This window comes from Pseudorasbora parva, chromosome 18 (assembly GCF_024679245.1).
Source record: "Pseudorasbora parva isolate DD20220531a chromosome 18, ASM2467924v1, whole genome shotgun sequence".
Taxonomy (NCBI): domain Eukaryota; kingdom Metazoa; phylum Chordata; class Actinopteri; order Cypriniformes; family Gobionidae; genus Pseudorasbora; species Pseudorasbora parva.
In genome coordinates, this window is record NC_090189.1 from 3,704,318 (window position 1) to 3,724,825 (window position 20,508).

Genomic DNA, 20,508 nt, shown 5'->3' on the forward strand with positions numbered 1-20,508 from the left:
AGGAACAGATGTGTGTGTGTGTGTGTGTGTGTGTGTGTGTGTGTGTGTGTGTGTGTGTGTGTGTGTGTGTGTGTGTGTGTGTGTGTGTGTGTGTGTGTGTGTGTGTGTGTGAGTGTGTGGGCGTGTAATCCCTACGTTATGGGGACAAAATGTCCCCACAAAGATGAAATGAGTCCCCATGAGGAAAACATCTTGGAAATCACACAGAAGGAGTTTTTTTGAGAAAGTAAAAATGCAGAATGTTTCCTGTGGTGTGTGTGTGTGTGTGTGTGTGTGTGTGTGTGTGTGTGTGTGTGTGTGTGTGTGTGTGTGTGTGTGTGTGTGTGTGTGTGTGTGTGTGTGTGTGTGTGATGGGTTGGTTTAGGGGCAGTGTAAGGGGATAGGATATACGGTTTGTACAGTATAAAAACCACTACGCCTATGGAGAGTCCCTGTAAACCACATAGACCAACATGTGTGTGTGTTGTACGTGAGATCTCTCTCAGTTTTAATGGTCTGAGGACACTGCCCCAGGTGTCCCAGCATGCACTGGGGGAGCGCGGCCGCAGCTGTAGAGCGAGAGCACGCTTCAGCTGATGAATGCTGGGAAAAAACCTCACAGATCTCCAGGAGACGATCTGATGAGAAATCTGGAGCTCATATTCACAACGCTTGAGCAGTTTGAGACATGGCTGAGCAATGTACGTGTGTTGAAGCCCATTTACATGTTTAGTTAATCATAGTTATTACTTATATATACACTCACCTAAAGGATTATTAGGATCACCTGTTCAATTTCTCATTCATCAGCCAATCACAAGGCAGCTGCTTCAGTGCATTTAGGGGTGTGTTCCTGGTCAAGACAATCTCCTGAACTCCAAACTGAATGTCAGAATGGGAAAGAAAGGTGATTTAAGCCGTTTTGAGCGTGGCATGGTTGTTGGTGCCAGACGGGCCGGTCTGAGTATTTCACAATCTGCTCAGTTACTGGATTTTCACACACAACCATTTCTAGGGTTTACAAAGAATGGTGTGAAAGGGAAACACATCCAGTATGCGGCCGTCCTGTGGGCGATGCCTTGTTGATGCTCGAGGTCAGAGGAGAATGGGCCGACTGATTCAAGCTGATAGAAGAGCAACTTTGACTGAAATAAGCCCTCGTTACAACCGAGGTATGCAGAAAAGCATTTGTGAAGCCACAACATGCACAACCTTGAGGCGGATGGGCTACAACAGCAGAAGACCCAACCGGGTACCACTCATCTCCACTACAAATAGGAAAAAGAGGCGACAATTTACACAAGCTCACCAAACTTGGACAGCTGAAGACTGGAGAAATGTGGCCTGGTCTGATGAGTCTCGATTTCTGTTGAGACATTCAGATGGTAGAGTCAGAGTTTGGCGTAAACAGAATGAGAACATGGACCCATCATGCCCTGTTACCACTGTGCAGGCTGGTGGTGGTGGTGTAATGGTGTGGGGGATGTTTTCTTGGCACACTTAGTGCCAATTGGGCATCGTTTAAATGCCGCGGCCTACCTGAGCATTATTTCTGACCATGTCCATCCCTTTATGACCACCATGTACCCATCCTCTGATGGCTACTTCCAGCAGGATAATGCACCATGTCACAAAGCTCCAATCATTTCAAATTAGTTTCTTGAACATGACAATGAGCTGATTGTACTAAAATGGCCGCCAGAGTCACCAGATCTCAACCTAATAGAGCATCTTTGGGATGTGGTGGAACGGGAGTTTCGTGCCCTGGATGTGCTTCCCACAAATCTCCATCAACTGCAAGATGCTCTCTGTGGTTCGGGTCAAGGATGTAAGGAAGAAGGCGGGGTCGGCGTTACTGGGACTCGTCACTTTTATTACTCTTTTACTTTCAAACAAAACACGTGCTCGAGGGCACATCAACTCATTAGATTTCACACACAGGTTTCAACACTCTGCACTGCTATCACTCTCCAGACAGGCTGCGCTCCGAGTCCCAGTCCAAACTCTCTCTCCCTCGTCTCTCTCTGCTGTGGCTTATAAGCCGTCTCTCCACGCCAACTACTGCAATCAGAGACAGGTGTTAGTCATTTGCACTTAACCCACTTACGCCCCGCTCGGCTCCGCCTCCTCTCTCCCTCTGCCGATCCCGCAAAACCACGCCTCCCCTGCCACATACCCCCACCGCCCGACTCAGGCCGGGGAGCCGTCCGGCCTGCAGCCTCCCCCCCCCCCCCCTCCGGGAGAGGAAGTCAGCCACAGCCATCTGAGCACCCGGCCTGTGGACCACCTTGAATTTAAATGGCTGTAAAGCTAGATACCACCGGGTGATCCGCGCGTTGGTATCCTTCATGCGGTGGAGCCACTGCAGAGGGGCGTGGTCCGAACAGAGGGTGAACTCCCGCCCCAGGAGGTAGTAGCGAAGGGTGAGGACGGCCCACCTGATGGCTAAACATTCTTTCTCTATGGTGCTGTACACCGCCTCCCTCTTAGAGAGCTTACGGCTGATGTACAGCACCGGCCGTTCCTCACCCTCCACCTCCTGGGACAGGACGGCGCCCAACCCCCTGTCCGACGCGTCGGTCTGCAGAATAAAAGGGAGAGAAAAATTAGGAGCCTGTAAGAGCGGACCACCACACAGAGCAGCCTTTATCTGGGTAAAAGCCTGCTGGCACCGCTCCGTCCACTGAACCGTATCTGGTACCTCTTTTTTAGTTAGATCAGTCAGCGGGCTAGCGAGGTCCGAATAATTAGGCACAAACCGTCTATAATATCCCGCTAGCCCCAGGAACTGTCTAACCTCCTTTTTGGTCTTGGGTCTCGGAGAAGTCGCAACTGCCGCTGTCTTATCAATTTGGGGACGCACCTGCCCATGACCCAAGTGGAAGCCCAGATACTTTACTTCTACCCGCCCAATCGCACACTTCTTCGGGTTGGCGGTTAGCCCCGCCCTCCTCAGCGACTTCAGTACAGCACGCAGATGCTGCATATGGCGCTGCCAGTCCGTACTGTAGATGATAATGTCATCTAGATAGGCAGCGGCATATGCAGCGTGCGGCCGGAGAATCCTGTCCATCAGTCGCTGGAAGGTTGCGGGGGCCCCGAACAACCCGAACGGAAGCGTGACAAATTGGTGCAATCCGAACGGCGTGGTAAAAGCGGTCTTTTCTTTAGACATTGGAGACAAGGGGATCTGCCAATATCCCTTCGTTAAGTCCAGCGTCGAATAAAAGCGAGCGGTCCCTAGCCGATCAAGCAATTCGTCCACCCTTGGCATTGGATACGCATCGAATTTTGACACCGCGTTGACTTTCCGATAATCTACACAGAATCGCACGGAGCCGTCCGTTTTGGGCACCAAAACTATCGGGCTCGCCCAATCACTGTTAGATTCTTCTATTACCCCCATGTCCAGCATCGCCTCTAATTCGTCCTGCACTACCTTCTTTTTATGTTCCGGTAGTCTATATGGCCGACTGCGAACCACCACGCCCGGCTCCGTCTCAACGTGGTGTTGGATGAGGTCAGTCCGCCCCGGTAGGGGCGAGAACACGTCGGCAAACTCGGCCTGTAGCTGTTTCACGTCAGTGAGCTGCGAGGGTGAGAGGTGATCCCCCCCCGAGGCCAGAGCGAGAGAATGAGGCTTTTGGACCGCCTCCGGCCCGAGATCCTCGTCCCCGCCCACTACCGTCGCTAGCATCACTGACTCCGCCTCTGACCATTTTTTTAAGAGGTTGAGGTGGTAGATTTGACGTGCCCCGTCCCTATCTGACCGGCTCACCTCATAGTTGAGTTCTCCGACTCGCCGCGTGACCACAAAGGGTCCTTGCCACTTTGCGAGCAATTTCGAGCTGGACGTGGGCAGCAATACAAGCACTTTATCTCCCTGTGAAAATTGTCGCAGCTTCGCACCTCTGTTGTAGAGCTGTTTCTGTCTGTCCTGAGCCTGGAGCAAATTCTCCATGGATAGCCGCCCCAAAGTGTGGAGTTTTGCTCTTAGGTCCAGGACATACTGAATTTCGTTCTTACTCGCTGAAGGCCCGTCCTCCCAAGCTTCTCTAAGGACGTCCAGCACCTCCCGCGGCTGGCGCCCATAGAGCAGCTCGAAGGGGGAAAACCCCGTGGAGGCTTGGGGGACCTCGCGAACAGCGAACAACAGAGGCTCAAGCCATTTATCCCAATTCTTGGCGTCTTCGTGAACGAACTTACGAATCATGGTTTTTAACGTGCGATTAAAACGTTCCACCAGACCATCTGTCTGTGGGTGATAGACGCTGGTACGGATCGCCTTAATGCCCAATAATTCGTATAGTTCGCGGATCGTCCGTGACATAAACGCCGTGCCTTGATCGGTGAGAATCTCTTTCGGGATTCCCACCCGGGAGATTAATGAAAACAGAGCGCTCGCCACACTTTTCGCCGAAATCGTGCGGAGAGGAACTGCTTCGGGATATCGCGTTGCGTAGTCCACGAGCACCAACGCAAAGCGATGTCCCCGTGCGGACCGTTCCAATGGCCCGATGAGGTCCATACCAATTCTTTCGAAGGGGGCCTGCATTAATGGGAGAGGGCACAACGGTGCTTTTGGGGTGGCCGGTGGGTTCACCAACTGACATTCCCGACAAGACGCACACCACCGGCGTACATTCTCGTGAATGCCCGGCCAAAAGAATCGGGCCATGAGACGGTTTAATGTGGCCGTTTGACCTAAATGCCCCGCCATTGGATTAGAATGAGCCGTCTGGAAAAGCATTTCCCGGCGGCTTTTTGGTATTAACAATTGCGTTGTATCTTGCTTTGACTGGGTGTCTTGGACCACCCGATACAAGCGGTTATTTATTACTGAGAAGTACGGATAGGAGAGCGGTTGTTCAGGGTGGACGCGGTGGCCGTCGATGGAGCGGACCTGAGCAAAGGCATTTTTGAGCGTCTCGTCCCGGGACTGTTCCAAGGGAAAGTCATCGCGCTCTGAGAAGATGGGCGGACCCATTGCGCTCGGTTCCCCTGGAACTGCCCCCGGCGGTCCCGAATCCACCTCGCCCGCTTGCGCAACCGCTATCCTCCCACCTCCGTTCTTCCCCCAAGAGGCATCCACACATAAGTGCCCTAATAATTTATTAAACGCTGGCCAATTCGTCCCCAGAATTATGGGATGCCGGAGGCGCGGGTTAACTGCAACCTCAACACTATGCGTTTGACCCCTAAATTGGATATCCACGGGCACCAACGGATAGTCCACCACTTCCCCGTGCACACACCTCACCTTAACCATGCGGCTGTTATCCAATGCCCTAGGTGAAATCAGGCTTTGATGGATGGAGGTTTGGTTACACCCCGAATCCACCAAAGCCTGATAGGTACCCCCCTTGATACTCACGGGTATCTGGTACAGGCCAGCTTGATCGGGGGCGGCTTGTGGCGCGTCGGGGACCCGGACCAGCGTCCCCACATCCATCATCGGACACCGATCAATAAAGTGTCCCGGGTCCCCACAGCGCCAACAAGCCGGCCCAGGCCTCCCCGCCGCCCTAGTGGCTGGAAGTGGGTCCAGCCCTTGGCGTGGAGAGAGGGACGGAGATAAGGATCCCGGGAAGGGATCTAGGCTCCCTCCTCCCCGGGCCGCCGGCCGGGGAGTCGCCGCTGTCTCGGCCGCGGGCCCCGTTCTCCACCTCGGCGCCGGCCGGGGCGGCACTCCAGCTCTGGACCTGGGAGCGGGGACAGGTTTAGAGAGAGACGGGGCGGGGTTAGGAGGAGAGAGAGAGAGAGAAGAGAGAGAGAGAGAAGCCGCTGGCAAGGGCTCGCCGACCCCGTGGCACGCCACCATCTGGTCTTCCGCCAACTGGATGGCCTGGTCCAGCGACGCCGGGCGGTGGCACTGGACCGAACTGCTCCAGCACCACGCGATCGATGATCCCCTCGGCGTCGCATTCTCCGGCCATCAGCCACTTGCGGCACGAGTCCCGGAGCTGGTGCGCGAAGATGAAGGGCCGGCCGGACTCTTCGAGCGCCAGTGTCCGGAACCGCTGGCGGTGCTGTTCCGGTGTCCGGCCGACCCGCTGCAGGATGGCGCGCTTGAGGTCGTCGTAGACCAGGAGGTTCTTGACTGGCAGTTGGTGGGCGGCTACCTGCGCCTCTCCCGATAGCAGGGGCAGGAGCCGCATTGGCCAGTCCTCCTTGGGCCAGTCCCGAGCGGCGGCGGACCTCTCGAAGAGGTCGATGAACGCCTCCGGGTCGTCCATCGGTCCCATCTTCGAGAGCGCGATGGTGGCGGCTGAGTCGCTGGTGGGTTTGGGACTGGCCTGAACCTCCCGGTCCATCCAGCTCCGGAACAGCTCGCGGTCCTCATGCTGGGCCTGGAGGAGCGCCTCAAATCTTTTTTGCTGCTCCTCCCTGACGGCCCGCAGATCTTGATGAGTCTCCTGGTGGAGGCCCGCGAGCGATTGCACTAGGTCCGCAAGTGGGTGGCGGGATGGCGTTTCCATGGCGGCGTGCACACTTCTTCCTCCCGGGTTTCGGCACCAGTGTGGTTCGGGTCAAGGATGTAAGGAAGAAGGCGGGGTCGGCGTTACTGGGACTCGTCACTTTTATTACTCTTTTACTTTCAAACAAAACATGTGCTCGAGGGCACATCAACTCATTAGATTTCACACACAGGTTTCAACACTCTGCACTGCTATCACTCTCCAGACAGGCTGCGCTCCGAGTCCCAGTCCAAACTCTCTCTCCCTCGTCTCTCTCTGCTGTGGCTTATAAGCCGTCTCTCCACGCCAACTACTGCAATCAGAGACAGGTGTTAGTCATTTGCACTTAACCCACTTACGCCCCGCTCGGCTCCGCCTCCTCTCTCCCTCTGCCGATCCCGCAAAACCACGCCTCCCCTGCCACACTCTCCTATCAATATGGGCCAACATTTCTAAAGAACGCTTTCAGCAGCTTGTTGAATCAATGCCACGGAGAATTAAGGCAGTTCTGACGGCGAAAGGGGGTCAAACACAGGATTAGTGTGTGTTCCTAATAATCCTTTATGTGAGTGTACTTAATAATTCAAATAATAAGTCATATACTTAAGTTATATACGTAATAAGTCAACATTAAGAAATACCAAGTCATAATTATGAAATAAAATTTTGAAACCATGACATTTTCATCGTGACTGATTATCTCAGTTTCAACTTATTTTGACTGTCAATTTTCGACTTTTGTCATTATTTCAGCTTGTCATGATTTTCTCATAATTTCACCTTGATTTCGCATGATTTCAGAATAATGAGTTATGATCATGACTTTTTGTCATGACATTCTTTCATAATTGAATTTTATCTCATAATTTCCCATTTTATGTCATGATTTTGACTTTTTGTCAATTTCAACTTATTTCATAATTTTTACTTTTTATCTCATAATTGACTTCTCATAATTATTACTCAGTTTGAGACATGACTGTGTAATGTGTGTTGAAGCCCATTTCCATGTTTGGTAAATCATAGTTATGACTCATTAAGAGATACCAAGTCATTATGAGATAAAAAATCTGAGACCATAACATTTTCAGAAAATTATGAATTTAGACTTTATGGGCCCTATTTTAACGATCTGAAGCGCAAGTGTCAAAGCGCGAAGCACAAGTAACTTTGTGGGCGGGTCTCGGCGCTGTTGCTATTTTCCCGGCGGGATAAATGACTCTTGCGCCCGGCGCAAATCTAAAATGGGTTGGTCTGAAGTATCTTCATTATTCTTAGGTGTGGTTTGGGCGTAACGTGAATAAACCAATCAGAGCGTCATCCAACATTCCCTTTAAAAGCAGCTGCGCAAGTTCCATTATGGGTCGCTATTATTATGGCGTATTTACCAGACGCACGCCAGGAGCGGTTCACAGCCGAGGAGACTGATGTTCTTGAAGAGCAGTGAAAGACAGAGGAGTTGTGTTGTATGCGGATGGGAGAAACCCACCCAAAATAGCGTCGGTTAAACAGTTTTTCAGTCCATTTTTTTTCCTGGTTCTTGACGGACAAACCAATTTGTCACATGTCCTTATATTCATATATGTCTGGCTACTATTGGTCAAACAGGTCTGATCCTTAATTACTACAATTAGCCTGAATAATTTGTAAGCTAGATTTATGCCTATTTTTTCACATCTTCGTGACACACCACAATGATTTCCGTCATCTTATGTGTTCATATTTTTTTTAGTGTAACAAGTTATGATTTGCAAAAATAACTGTTGCATCTGTGTAGATTACATGAGCAAAGTGTATGCGCGTTGTGCACGCTATACATTATGGTCAAGCATGCGCCCTTAAAATAGCATAATGAACAACGCCAGCGCCACTGACTTTAGACTAGGTTTTTTCTGGTCAGTGGCGCAATTGTTTAATGGAAGAGCAGAATAGCACCAGGGATTGTTTGCGCCGGAACACGCCTCGTTTTTTGCGCTGAACCGCCCAGGGAGCGCAAGTTCATTCACTAGTTTAGCGACGTGCTTCTGTGGAGGGAAAAGCGCGCTTTGCGCGGGTGCGCGGGGGCCCTTTATCGCATAATTTCATAAGTATGACTGATTATCTCATAGTTTCAACTTATTTTGACTGTCAAATTTCGACTTTTTCATAATTTCAGCTTGTCATGATTTTCTCATAAATTGACCTTGATTTCGCATGATTTCATAATGATGAGTTTTTATCTCCTAATTATGACTTTTTGTCATGACGTTCTTTCTTTCATAATTGACTTTTTATCTCATAACTGACTTCTCATAATTATTACTCAGTATCTCATAATTTCCAATGTCATGATTTCGACTTTTTGTCAATTTCAACTTTTCATAATTTTGACTTTTTTCTCATATTTTTGGGATTTTTACGTCACAAATGGCTTTTTCTCATATTTATGTTTTTTCTTTTATAATTTCACATTTTTATTTCATGATTTTTCGACTTATTTCATAATTATCAAGTTGGCTTTCTCATAATTATGTCTTAGTATGTCATAATTTTGACACTTTATCTCATAATTAGTACTTATCTCATAATTTCAAATTTGTGTCATTTTTAACTTATTTCATAATTTTGACTTTTTTCTCATATTTTAGGCTTTTTATGTCATGATTGGATTTTTTTGTCATAATTGTGATTTTTCTCTCTTAAATTCACCTTTTATGTCAGGATTTTGACTTAAATTTATAATTATGGCTTTCTAATTTTTGTCATGACTGACTATTTCTTTCATAAGTGACTTAACTCATAATTCATGCTCTCATAATTATGACTTAGTATGTCATAACAGACTTTTTTTCTTGTCATTTTGACTCACTGGTGATGTTTGGAGTGTGTGTGTGTGTGTGAGAGAGAGAGAGAGAGAGTGAGAGAGAGAGAGAGAGAGAGAGAGAGAGAGAGAGAGAGAGGACACAGCTGCTGAAGTGTGTGGTTTGGTGTTATTCTGAAGAGCCGTAAAGAGCCAGAATCCCCTTTTGCACTTCAGTGCAGTTATTAAATTATTAAATATATATCATCTGTACTGCACTGTAAATCTCGGCTAACCTCACTGTGAACCAGATACCTTTATCTCATAATCTCTACTTACGTCATCATTTAAACTTCTCATACATTTCATATTCATGACTTTTTATCTCATCATTTAGACTTACGTCATGATTACGAGTTTAACGTTTTGTCAAAATGTAAATGTTTTATGTCATACTTTTGAACTTTCATATTTATGATTTTATCTCATAGTTTAGACCTTTGTCCTAATTTTGACTTTATATGTCTTAGTACGTCATAATTTCAACGTTTCATAATTTAACTTTTTTTCTCATATTTTCGAAATATTGTCATAATTTTGTTTTTGTCACAATTTCAACTTTTTGTCATAATTATGTCTTAGTATGTCATAATTGAGACTTTTTATGTTATACTTTTTTGACATTACATATTTATGACTATCTCATAATTTAAACTTTTTTTTTTATAATTTTGGTCATCAAAGTTTTAACTTTTTATGAAATAACTGTCATAATTTAGACGTTTTTCCAACTTTTTTTCTTATAATTTTGTCTTTTTGTCATAATTTTGATTGGCAAAGTTTGTCATAATTTAGACATAAATCTCAATTTAGACATAAATCTTAGACATAAACAAATTTCATATCATACTTTTGACATTTCATATTTATGACTTTTTATCTCATAATTTACACCTTTTCCTCATGATTACTTATTAGTTTATTATAATTTTGTCAACCTTTCAGCTCATGTCTTAGTGTCATAATTTCAATTTATCTCATACTTTTGACATTTCACATTTATGACTTTTTATTTCATAACTTTTTGTCTCAATTATGTCTTAGTATGTCATAATTTCAACCTTTTCAACCTCACAATTTTTATTTTTTATGTCATAAATGGCTTTCTCACATAATTATGATTTTTTAAATCTCATAATTTCACCTTTTTATGCCATGATTTCGACTTATTTCATAATTATTGATTCCTAATTTCTGTCATGACAGACTTATAATCATAATCGCGACATAATGTGTCATAACTTTGACTTTTTTATCATTTTGACTCATAATTTCGACATGATTTTGACTTTTTATGTCTTAGTACGTCATAATTTCAACGTTTCATAATTTTAGTATGTCCTCATTTGACTTTTTATGACTTCTATGTTATGATTTTGATGGTCAAACTGTAGTTTTTTATGTCCAATATGTCTTAGTACATCAGTTTGGACTTTATTTAGAGTGTTTATAAAGGGTTTGTTAGTGTAATTGTTAAAAGCGTCTCATTCGTCCGCTGTTTTAGGCCCAGTTCCCCTCAGTGCGAGTGTGTTTGGGCCCGTATCCCATAATGCCCTGCGCAAGGCGAGGCTGATTTCGAGCAGGTAGCAGATGTTCACGGCCTGAGAACGAGTGTGTGTGTGTGTGTGTGTGTGTGTGATGGCGCGGTGTCCCGAGGCCCATCTGCACGGACTTACAAAACGCAGATACGTCATTAAAAACACACACTGACACGTTTGCATTCATATAGACAAAATAATAAAGCACATTTCAGGAGCAACAGGCTGTGAAACGGAGCGACTTCAACCCGCAGAAGTTTCTTTTCTCCCATTTTTGTGCTTTTTTTCCATTTTCAAATGTTCTGTTTGTGCCGAAATCACAGAATCACCATAAGGGCTGCTTTGCATTTTTAATTTAGTAACTAACATATGAATACATTTGCATATTAATTAGTTGCAGATTAAATCATGCATACATAATTGCCTCCTTACTGTGTTTAATGTTTGTTAGGATCTGTATTCGGAGCCGTGTGAAGACTGTGATTGGACGAGCCTTCGGACCCCTCGGTTAAAGCGGCTCATATCCTAACGTTTGCTGAACTGATTTGAGCTTTTCCCTGAATATCCGTCTCTCTGTGCCACTTTGGGTTCACGCTCAGGCACATTCAGATCGAGGTTTTCTGTTGAGTTTGTCGTTTTCGTGAAGATGTTCTCTCCCCTTGTTCAGATATGGCCGCTGTCTGGACTAATTATTCCCTGTCATTTGTCTATCCGAGCAGTTTTTTCAGATATTACACCTCCTTCCCACGACTCTCCCGGTGTCTGCCGGGATTGAGCTCATTAAGTTTGTGGCTTTATATTCATATCCGATTTCTCGGAGAAAACATGGGATCATTTAAACGACTTTTTTAATAGTCCTGGTCAATTCTGCATGAAACCCGCAGACTTCATCAGCCTTTGTTTATTTAATTTAAGGTACACTCTAAAAAATTCTGAGTAAAAAACAACCCAATGTTGGGTCAAATATAGACTAACCCAGCAGTTGGGTTGTTTTAACCCAGCGATTGGGTTGTTTTAAGCAAATATTTAACCCAACCGCAGGATTAAAACAACCCAATCACTGGGTTAGTCCATATTTGACCCAACATTGGGTTAAAACAACCCAGCATTTTTTAGAGGGTATATTTTTTAAATTCTTTTAAATTTTGTTAGACTTGTTTTATTTATTTTATTTTATTTTTATTCATTAATTAAGATTAATTTAATATTTAATATTTATGCATTGTTTGTGTATTTATTTATTTATTTATTAATGAATTATGTTTTATTTTATCATTCATAAAAAATATTTTTTCATTTATTGTTTTTATCTGTTTATTAATTATTTTATAATAATTTTATTGTTTATTTATTTTAGTCATTTTTATTTATTTATTTATTAATTTAATTTAATTTATTTTTAATATTTATACATTTATTTTGAATTGATAGATTTTTTATTTATTTTAGATTTATTTCTTGTTTGTGTATTTAGTTATTAATTAATTGAAAATATACATTTTTATTTTACATTTATTTGTTTTTATTTATTAGAGTTGTAATAAATTATTTGTTTTAGATCATTTTCATTTTATTTATTTAAGATTTATTTGTAATGTTTATACAATAATTTTAGATTTATTCAAAAAAATTGATTTATTTGTTTTTATTAATAATAGTTGTAATCAATTATTTATTTAAAATTATGTTTAATGCGTATGTATTTCTTTTTGATTTATTTCTTTTATATTTATTTATTGTTTGTTCATTTATTTGCGAAGATGAATGGATGATTTCAGGCACGTTTGGTCCGGTCGCGTATCTGCGGCTGACTTGAGCTCAGTTGTGTTTGTGTTTTTTAGCTGAAACATGTCAGAATGAAAGCTTACAGGAGTGTGAGCTGTTCGTCATTGTGTGTTTGTATGGTGTGTGTGTAGGGTTAAAGTGTTTTTGTTCACACACACACACACACACACACACACACACACACACACACACACACATGCTGTTGCTCTTTCTGCGAGACGCTGAGGCGGCCCTTGGAGCCGCAGTCGGGCCCCTGAACTCCCCGAGAGAGAGAAAGAGATCCGAACGGGATCCTCCGAGATTGACAACTCATGCTTCTAATGAGCAAAAAATCCTCCGAGCATGAAATCGGAATGAAATGTGTGCTTATAATCCAAGTACTGTTTACTCTAATCCCATGGGATGGGAAAGTCAGCACTAGGCGAGAGAGAGAGAGAGAGAGAGAGAGAGAGAGAGAGAGAGAGAGAGAGAGAGAGAGAGAGAGGGAGAGAGAGAGAGAGAGAGAGAGAGAGAGAGAGAGAGAGAGGGCCGACCCCCTCCACACAAACAACAACAACAGCAGCACTTAAACAACACAAAGCCCTCCACACACACACACACACACTCACTCATAGAGGACCGAGGGTTTGGTGCTGCTGAATTATTGAAGTTTATTCTGGGAATAGCAGCGGCTCTCGGCATATGCAAATGACAGTTTCATTTGGGATCTGATCCCAACGGTTCAGCCGTTTTCCCTTCAGATGCTGAATTTGGCAGTGTGATGTCATCCACGTGTGTTTAAATCACTTACTTTACACACACACACACACACACACACACACACACACACACACACACACACACACATACACACACACACACCACTGGAAAATCTTACTTGATAAAGAAGGAACCGTTTTTCTTCTGCTGGGATTCATTTATTTGAGAATTTGCAGAAGTAACAATAACTGTAGTGACTGTTGTAGTTGAGTGTGTGTGTGTGCGTGTGTGCGTGCGTGTGTGTGTGTGAGATAAACTGCTCTGACCCTTAACAGACCTCGGAACGGTTGACTAAAAAGGATGAGATGTGGACCACACACACACACACACTTAACTTACTCCTAAACCTACCCATCTCACACACACACACATACACACACACACACACACACACACACACACACACACACACACACACACACACACACACACACACACACACACTAACCCTACTCCTAAACCTCCACCCCATTCAATCAGTAAGAATCCACACACACAAACATTATGTATATCACACACACACACACACACACACACACACAGGGGACCCTCAAAGACCTGTTAGTGTGCCTTTAAAATGTCCACCTCTACTACATTTATTATCCTACTACTAACATGACCAAGACCAAAGAGCTGTCCAAAGACACTAGAGACAAAATGGGGGTGGTAGCATCATGCTGTGGGGGTGTTTTTCTGCACATGGGACAGGGCGACTGCACTGTATTAAGTGCAATTACAGTGCATTAAGAGGATGACATGTATTGTGAGATTTTAGGGAACAACCTCCTTCCCTCAGTTAGAGCATTGAAGATGGGTCGAGGCTGGGTCTTCCAACATGACAATGACCCGAAGCACAGCCAGATAACCAAGGAGTGGCTCTGTCAGAAGCATATCAAGGTTCTGGCGTGGCCTAGCCAGTCTCCAGACCTAAACCCAATAGAGAATCTTTGGAGGAGCTCAAACTCAGTGTTTCTCAGCGACAGGCCAGAAACCTGACTGATCTAGAGAAGATCTGTGTGGAGGAGTGGGCCAGAATCCCTCCTGCAGTGTGTGTGCAAACCTGGAGAAAAACTACCGGAAACGTTTGACCTCTGTGACTGCAAGCAAAGGCTACTGTACCAAATATTAACATTGATTTTCTCAGGTGTTCAAATACTTATTTGCAGCTGTATCATACAAATAAATAGTTAAAAAAAATCATTCATTGTGATTTCTGGATGTCTCTCACAGTGGACATTAGGGGTGACCCCTAATAGTCGAAGATTCGATGCATCGATATGCAGGACCGGATTCTAGCACTGATCTCATGGTCGAATCTTCGCGGGTGTTATGAAACGAGGATCATACCATTTTGGCAATATGGGGGTGCTCAATATTAGTGTTATAAAGACGTGTCGCGGCGCTGAGCGATCGCCCCTTTAAGGGCACTGAGCTTCGCACCGGACGCGCCGCGCCTTTAAAATTCGAACACACACCGATGGCGACATTCAACGCCTATCCGCGGCGATTAAATGTATATTTCCCTCAAATCGTGAATGTACTGATTTCACCCTGTGCTACAAGATACATTCACCGTGCAGCTCTTCTGTCAGAAGTCGATTCAAAATTAAGCTTGCGCGTATATAATGTTCACGTCTGCCTGGTGTGAGATACCGGAGACACGGCGCTGAGCTTCAGTCCGGTGTGAGATACCTGAGACACGGCGCTGAGCTTCAGTCCGGTGTGAGATCCTGAGACACGGTGCTGAGCTTCAGTCCGGTGTGAGATCCTGAGACACGGCGCTGAGCTTCAGTCCGGTGTGAGATCCTGAGACACGGCGCTGAGCTTCAGTCCGGTGTGAGATCCTGAGACACGGCGCTGAGCTTCAGTCCGGTGTGAGATCCCCTTTAGGCACAATCGGCTTAAGAACATGCATATATTTTTTTCCGGTCTATGGTTTACACACACACAGATGATTCAACTATCGGTCGACCATAGAGAGATTCGAAAATTCTGATTTGAATGTGTAAATCCTTAGTCGGGGACACCCCTAGTGGACATGCACCTACGATGACAATTTCAGACCTCTCCATGATTTCTAAGTGGGAGAACTTGCAAAATAGCAGGGTCAAGGTTCAAATACTTGTTTTCCTCACTGTATATAATTTTAGTGGTATTGTTGGCATGGTAAAATAGTACAATAAAAAATGCTGAATGTTGTGTTCACATATTGGTTTCAAATGTAGGCCTACTTTCTTTCAAGCTCTCTCTCTCTCTCTCTCTCTCTCTCTGTCTCTCTCTCTCTCTCTCTCTCTCTCTCTCTCTCTCTCTCTCTCTCTCTGTCTCTCTCTGTCTGTCTCTGAGTTCTGGTGTGGTGCCAGCGTTGAGGACAGATGGTGGAGTTATTAGATGTGCACGTATGAATCCCTCCCTGCAACTCGCCTTTTAATCAAATTAAAGCAGAGAGAGGGAGAGAGAGAGAGAGAGAGAGAGAGAGAGAGAGAGAGAGAGAGTTTATTAATGGCGTTTGTGTTCTTCTCTATAATAGACTTCACTGTCCCTCAGGCCGCGCTCAACCTCTCACCGTATGTGTGTGTGTGTGTGTTTTACTATTATACATCACATTGTGTTAAGTCCTGTATCTGTGTTTGTTCTCATTATCATGATCTTTATATGCTCAAGTAGGTGTGTAAATAAACGTGTGTGTGTGTGTGTGTGTGTGTGTGTGTATGTGTGTCTATGTGTGTGTGTGTGCGCGCGTGTATGAACCTTCCCGCAATAAAAAGCTCAAAAAACACAAACGCAGACATTTTCATTCCCTATTCGAGAAGCCGACAAGCTCAGAGCAGGATCAGTTCCAGATTTACCATGGAAAGGAAAAAGAGTGTGTGTGTGTGTGTGTGTGTGTGTGTATTGGAGTGAGATGTTGAGTTTAAAGAGAGAGGGAGGGATGAGGGGGAGGGGCTTCTGCTCAGATAGACCACGCCCCCTCCCTTTGCCCCTCCCACTGGCCGACGTCAGGAATGCTTCTCTCTCGTTTGCATATTCAGCATGCTCAGGCCGGCCATATGGGAAAATGCAACTGCAGGAATTGTTGTGAAAAAAGGGGGACAGCGAGTTTAAACACAAAGTTGTTAGAGAGCGTCTGAAGCGGATAACACACACACACACACACACACACACACTAAAGGAACAGAAGCATGTATTGTGCGTACACCATCCCGGGAGTGAGCGGCGGATCATTCATGTACTACTATAATGGAAAAGCGGTGAGTACAGTTGAAGACCTGATCGCTTGACATCTGACGGACCTCTCGGTGTGTGTGTGTGTGTGTGTGTGTGTGAGAGAGAGAGAGACCGGCCGTGCCTTTCAACTGGAAAGAGACCGGGAAAAAATGTGTGTGTGAGATAAGAGATGCATTGTTTTAAGCTGCATGCCTTGTGTAAAGCGTTTGATAATTGATATTAGCAGCTGTTTAACACGAGCTTCCCTCAGACGGAGGGAAAAATCCCGGATCCGCACGTGTGTGAGAGGTTGCTTTTAACTGCGATCTGTCAAATAATTAAAGGTGTTTGCGAGCAGAGTGTGTGTGTGTGTGTGAGAGCCGCTGCTCTTTTTAGAAGTTCAGTCCTGAGAGACGTGAGGAGCGTTTCTTTATGCCGTCATGCACTTATTATCCACGGGAAAGGTCAGTGTGTTGAGGTCGGAGGTCGTCTGATCACACACTCTGTTGCTGGTTCGTCTCCTTAAGGCCTCTTTTCGTTTCCCGCTTCGTTAGAGTAACGTGTGACAGTTTTTGAGTGTCGATTCAATAGGTTTTAGTTTTTAGGTGTAACATTTTGTGCAATATTTATAATCCTTCATCATATGGACCTCTATAAATGTGATCCGTATGCACATAAAACAAAGCGTTGGATTCCCGCCATCGGGAAAGATTTGTTGGCTGGTGATAAGTTGGACTTTCCCGCCCTCGGACCAAGGCCTGTGAGTGTGTGTGTGTGCGTGTGTGTGTGTTTGTGTGTGTGTGAGTGTGTGTGTGTGTGTGTGTGTAGGTTTGCTCTAAATCAGCCTGGCATCCCTGTGCCCTCTTTAATAAACGCAGGTTGTGCGTGAGTGTGTGCATGAGTGTGTGTGCGTGTGTGTGTGTGTGTGTGTGTGTGTGTAGGTTTGCTCTAACACAGCCTGGCATCCCTGTGCCCTCTTTAATATACGCAGGATGTGTGTGTGTGTGTGTGTGTGTGTGTGTGTGTGTGTGTAGGTTTGCTCTAAAACAGCTTGGCATCCCTGTGCCCTCTTTAATATACGCAGGGTGTGTGTGTGTGTGTGTGTGTGTGTGAAGGCCCTTCAGTTTTTGCCCGTGTTGATCCGCTGCCAGGCATCTTGCTGGGATTGTTTATTCTGCTATTTTAACAGTTAAAAATTCGCAGGACAACATCTTTGGATCCGCCGACAGCGGCCGATGCGGTGTTTTCCGGGCCGTGTGTGTGTGTGTGTGTGCGTGTAGCGTGCCGGCGATGGAGAGCGACCCGGTTCTCGGGGTTTTATGTCGAGGAGGTGGATGTCGGGTCGGCTAATGAATCCACAAAAGAGCGCAGCACCCAAAAACAAAAGGCCTCTTCACACACGAGAAGCGCGCCGGCCGCTCGCCATTGTTATGCTAAGACTCGGCGTGAATATTCCTGTGGTTTAATTAGCTCTCCGAGACTCTCACGCCGGGATCTTTCCCTCGGAGTTCCTCAAAACACCGGAGCCAGTTCTCACAATATGGACTCGGATGGAATATCCAACCGGATTTTTACAAATATACATTTATTAGCATTTTTACATACTCTAAATATGACTTTGATTTATTTTTAATTAAGTTTAAAAAAAAATGTATAACGAGAGAAATTTGACACTTATTTTACAATTTTAGGATTTTTCCCCGAAAAGAGCATTTGTTGACATTTTTACATACTCAAAATATTACTTAATTTATTTTTATTTTTAGTTAAGAATTTATAACAAGATACAATTGTACACTTATTTTAATGTTAGGATTTTCCCCAAAAAAGCATTTGTTGACATTTTTACATACTCAAAATATTACTTTTTTAATTTATTTTTTATTAAGTTACATTTTTATACAACAAGATTACATTTTACACTAATTTTAAAATGTTAGTTTGATTTTTTTTATTTATTTTTTATAAATTTGTAACATCAAGATTTTATTGTTTATTGTTTTATTGTTTAATTGTTTTATTGGCATCCTTTTATCCAGTTCAACACATATATGTAAAAACACATTTAAATATTAAATATTATGTGACATTATTACATAATAATTAGGTTTTGTCTGTTTTTGTGGTTGTTAATCAATCAAAATCCATATTTGAAGTTACATTATTTTGTATATTTTTATTGTTTCTCATTTTATAAATACACACACCCATTTTGTGTGTGTGTGTGTGTGTAGATAGATCGATATACATATAGAGATGTAACTTCTTTACTAAAATCCTTTATTGCGTTGAGATTTTTGTTGTTGTCCTTTTCTTGTATTTGTGGGCTGATTATTCATGACCTGTCCGTGTTCAATCCATTGTCCAGATGTTTAGGAAATTATGAAGCGTTTGTGTAGTTTTTCCAGCACACTAATTACTTCTGTCCAAATGGCTGATGTTAGAAAGGACACACACACACACACAAACACGCGCGCACACACACTAGAACTGGAGTGTTTGTGACAAACAGCATTATTTTAATCCTATTGTGTTACGCAACATTTCATGTCAGATCAGACGTGGCTGAAATGGATCATTCGGGCGTCAGACCACAGCTACACACACTTTCTGTTTTCATGAGTGTGGAATTTGAAACATTTTCAACAGAGAATACTTGTTTTTTTTAACTATACTACATATTTTGACCTGTATATATAAATATACACTTTAGATAGATATCATAATAGATTTAACAATGTACTTGATTTGCTTTCCTTCGCTGTGTGTTTCTCTCGAGTCCCGATGGATTTACATTCCTGCCTTCCACGAACTGTGTGTGTGTGTGTGTGTGTGTGTGTGTGTGTGTGTGACCTCTTCCCATTGATCTGTCGGAAGAGGTCTGGGTGGTACGGAGACCCCTGACATTCTCAGGATGACTGGTGTTTGTCCCAGAGAGAGAAAGACACTCTCTCTCTCTCTCTCTCTCTCTCTCTCTCTCTCTCTGATAGAAATGATAGAACGATAGAACGATAGAACGATAGATAGATAGATAGATAGATAGATAGATAGATAGATAGATAGATAGATAGATAGATAGATAGATAGATAGATAGATAGATAGATAGATAGATAGATAGATAGATAGATAGGTGTGTGTGTGTGTGTGTGTGTGTGTGTGTGTGTGTGTGTGTGTGTGTGTGTGTGTGTGTGAGAGAGAGAGAGAGAGAGAGAGAGAGAGTGTGTGAGTTTGTCAGCGTCGCGGGTCTGATGGCTCGGAGAATCTCCTGTTCTGTTCTTTATTCCCGTCGTTCGGCTTGTGTTTTCATCCCGTGCCAAACGTTTCCCGTGCCAAACATTTGCAGGTTGTTTTCACGTCCGAACGCAAGAACACTAAAGGATTCGCTGCTGACATCTCCAGCACGTCCAGACGGGTCACATGCTTTATCTTTACATCCAACCGTCCATCACACATCAGCCAATCTTCAGGCCTTTTGTGTCTCTCGTTGTGTTCGTGTCCAGCTGGTTTGAAGCCAAATGTGTTTTAAGACACTCTAGCATAGAAATAGGTCAGATTTAACACACACACACACACACACAAACACATTTGTTTTTGTGACATATGGGGACATTCCATAGGCGTAATGGTTTTTATACCGTACAAACAGTATTTTATATCCCCTTACACTGACCCTAAACCTACCCATCACACACACACACACACACACACACACACACACACACACACACACACACACACACATTCTGCATTTTTACTTTCTCATAAAAACTCCTCCTGTGTGATTTATAAGCCTTTTGTAAAGTGGGGCCATGGGTAATGTCCTCATATTTCACCCTCTCCTGTAATACCTGTGTCATACCCATGGCATTATACACATTTGAGTCCTCATATGTCACAAAAACATGCCCACACACACACACACACACCTAAATGAGGACATGCCTA

The 20,508-nt window shown here is 44.1% G+C and overlaps 2 protein-coding genes across 6 annotated transcripts in view; one reads left to right on the top strand and one right to left on the bottom strand.

Annotated features, from left to right (window-relative positions):
• The window catches only part of LOC137046937 (transcription factor 4-like), a 196,233-nt gene that overhangs the window by 97,532 nt on the left and 78,193 nt on the right, over nucleotides 1-20,508 (top strand). The gene's annotated exons all lie outside the window — the stretch shown is intronic.
• Nucleotides 1,795-6,458, bottom strand: LOC137047004 (uncharacterized). The gene is made up of 2 exons (XM_067424536.1): nucleotides 5,354-6,458; nucleotides 1,795-2,040 (listed from the first exon to the last, which is right to left on the bottom strand). Exon 1 carries the CDS (start codon nucleotides 6,456-6,458, stop codon nucleotides 5,721-5,723), a length of 738 nt encoding a protein of 245 aa, XP_067280637.1. The 3' UTR covers nucleotides 1,795-2,040; nucleotides 5,354-5,720.

Coding starts and splice junctions, on each gene's coding strand:
- LOC137047004 (XM_067424536.1), bottom strand. CDS start 6,458: ATGGAAACGCCATCCCGCCACCCACTTGCGGACCTAGTGCAATCGCTC.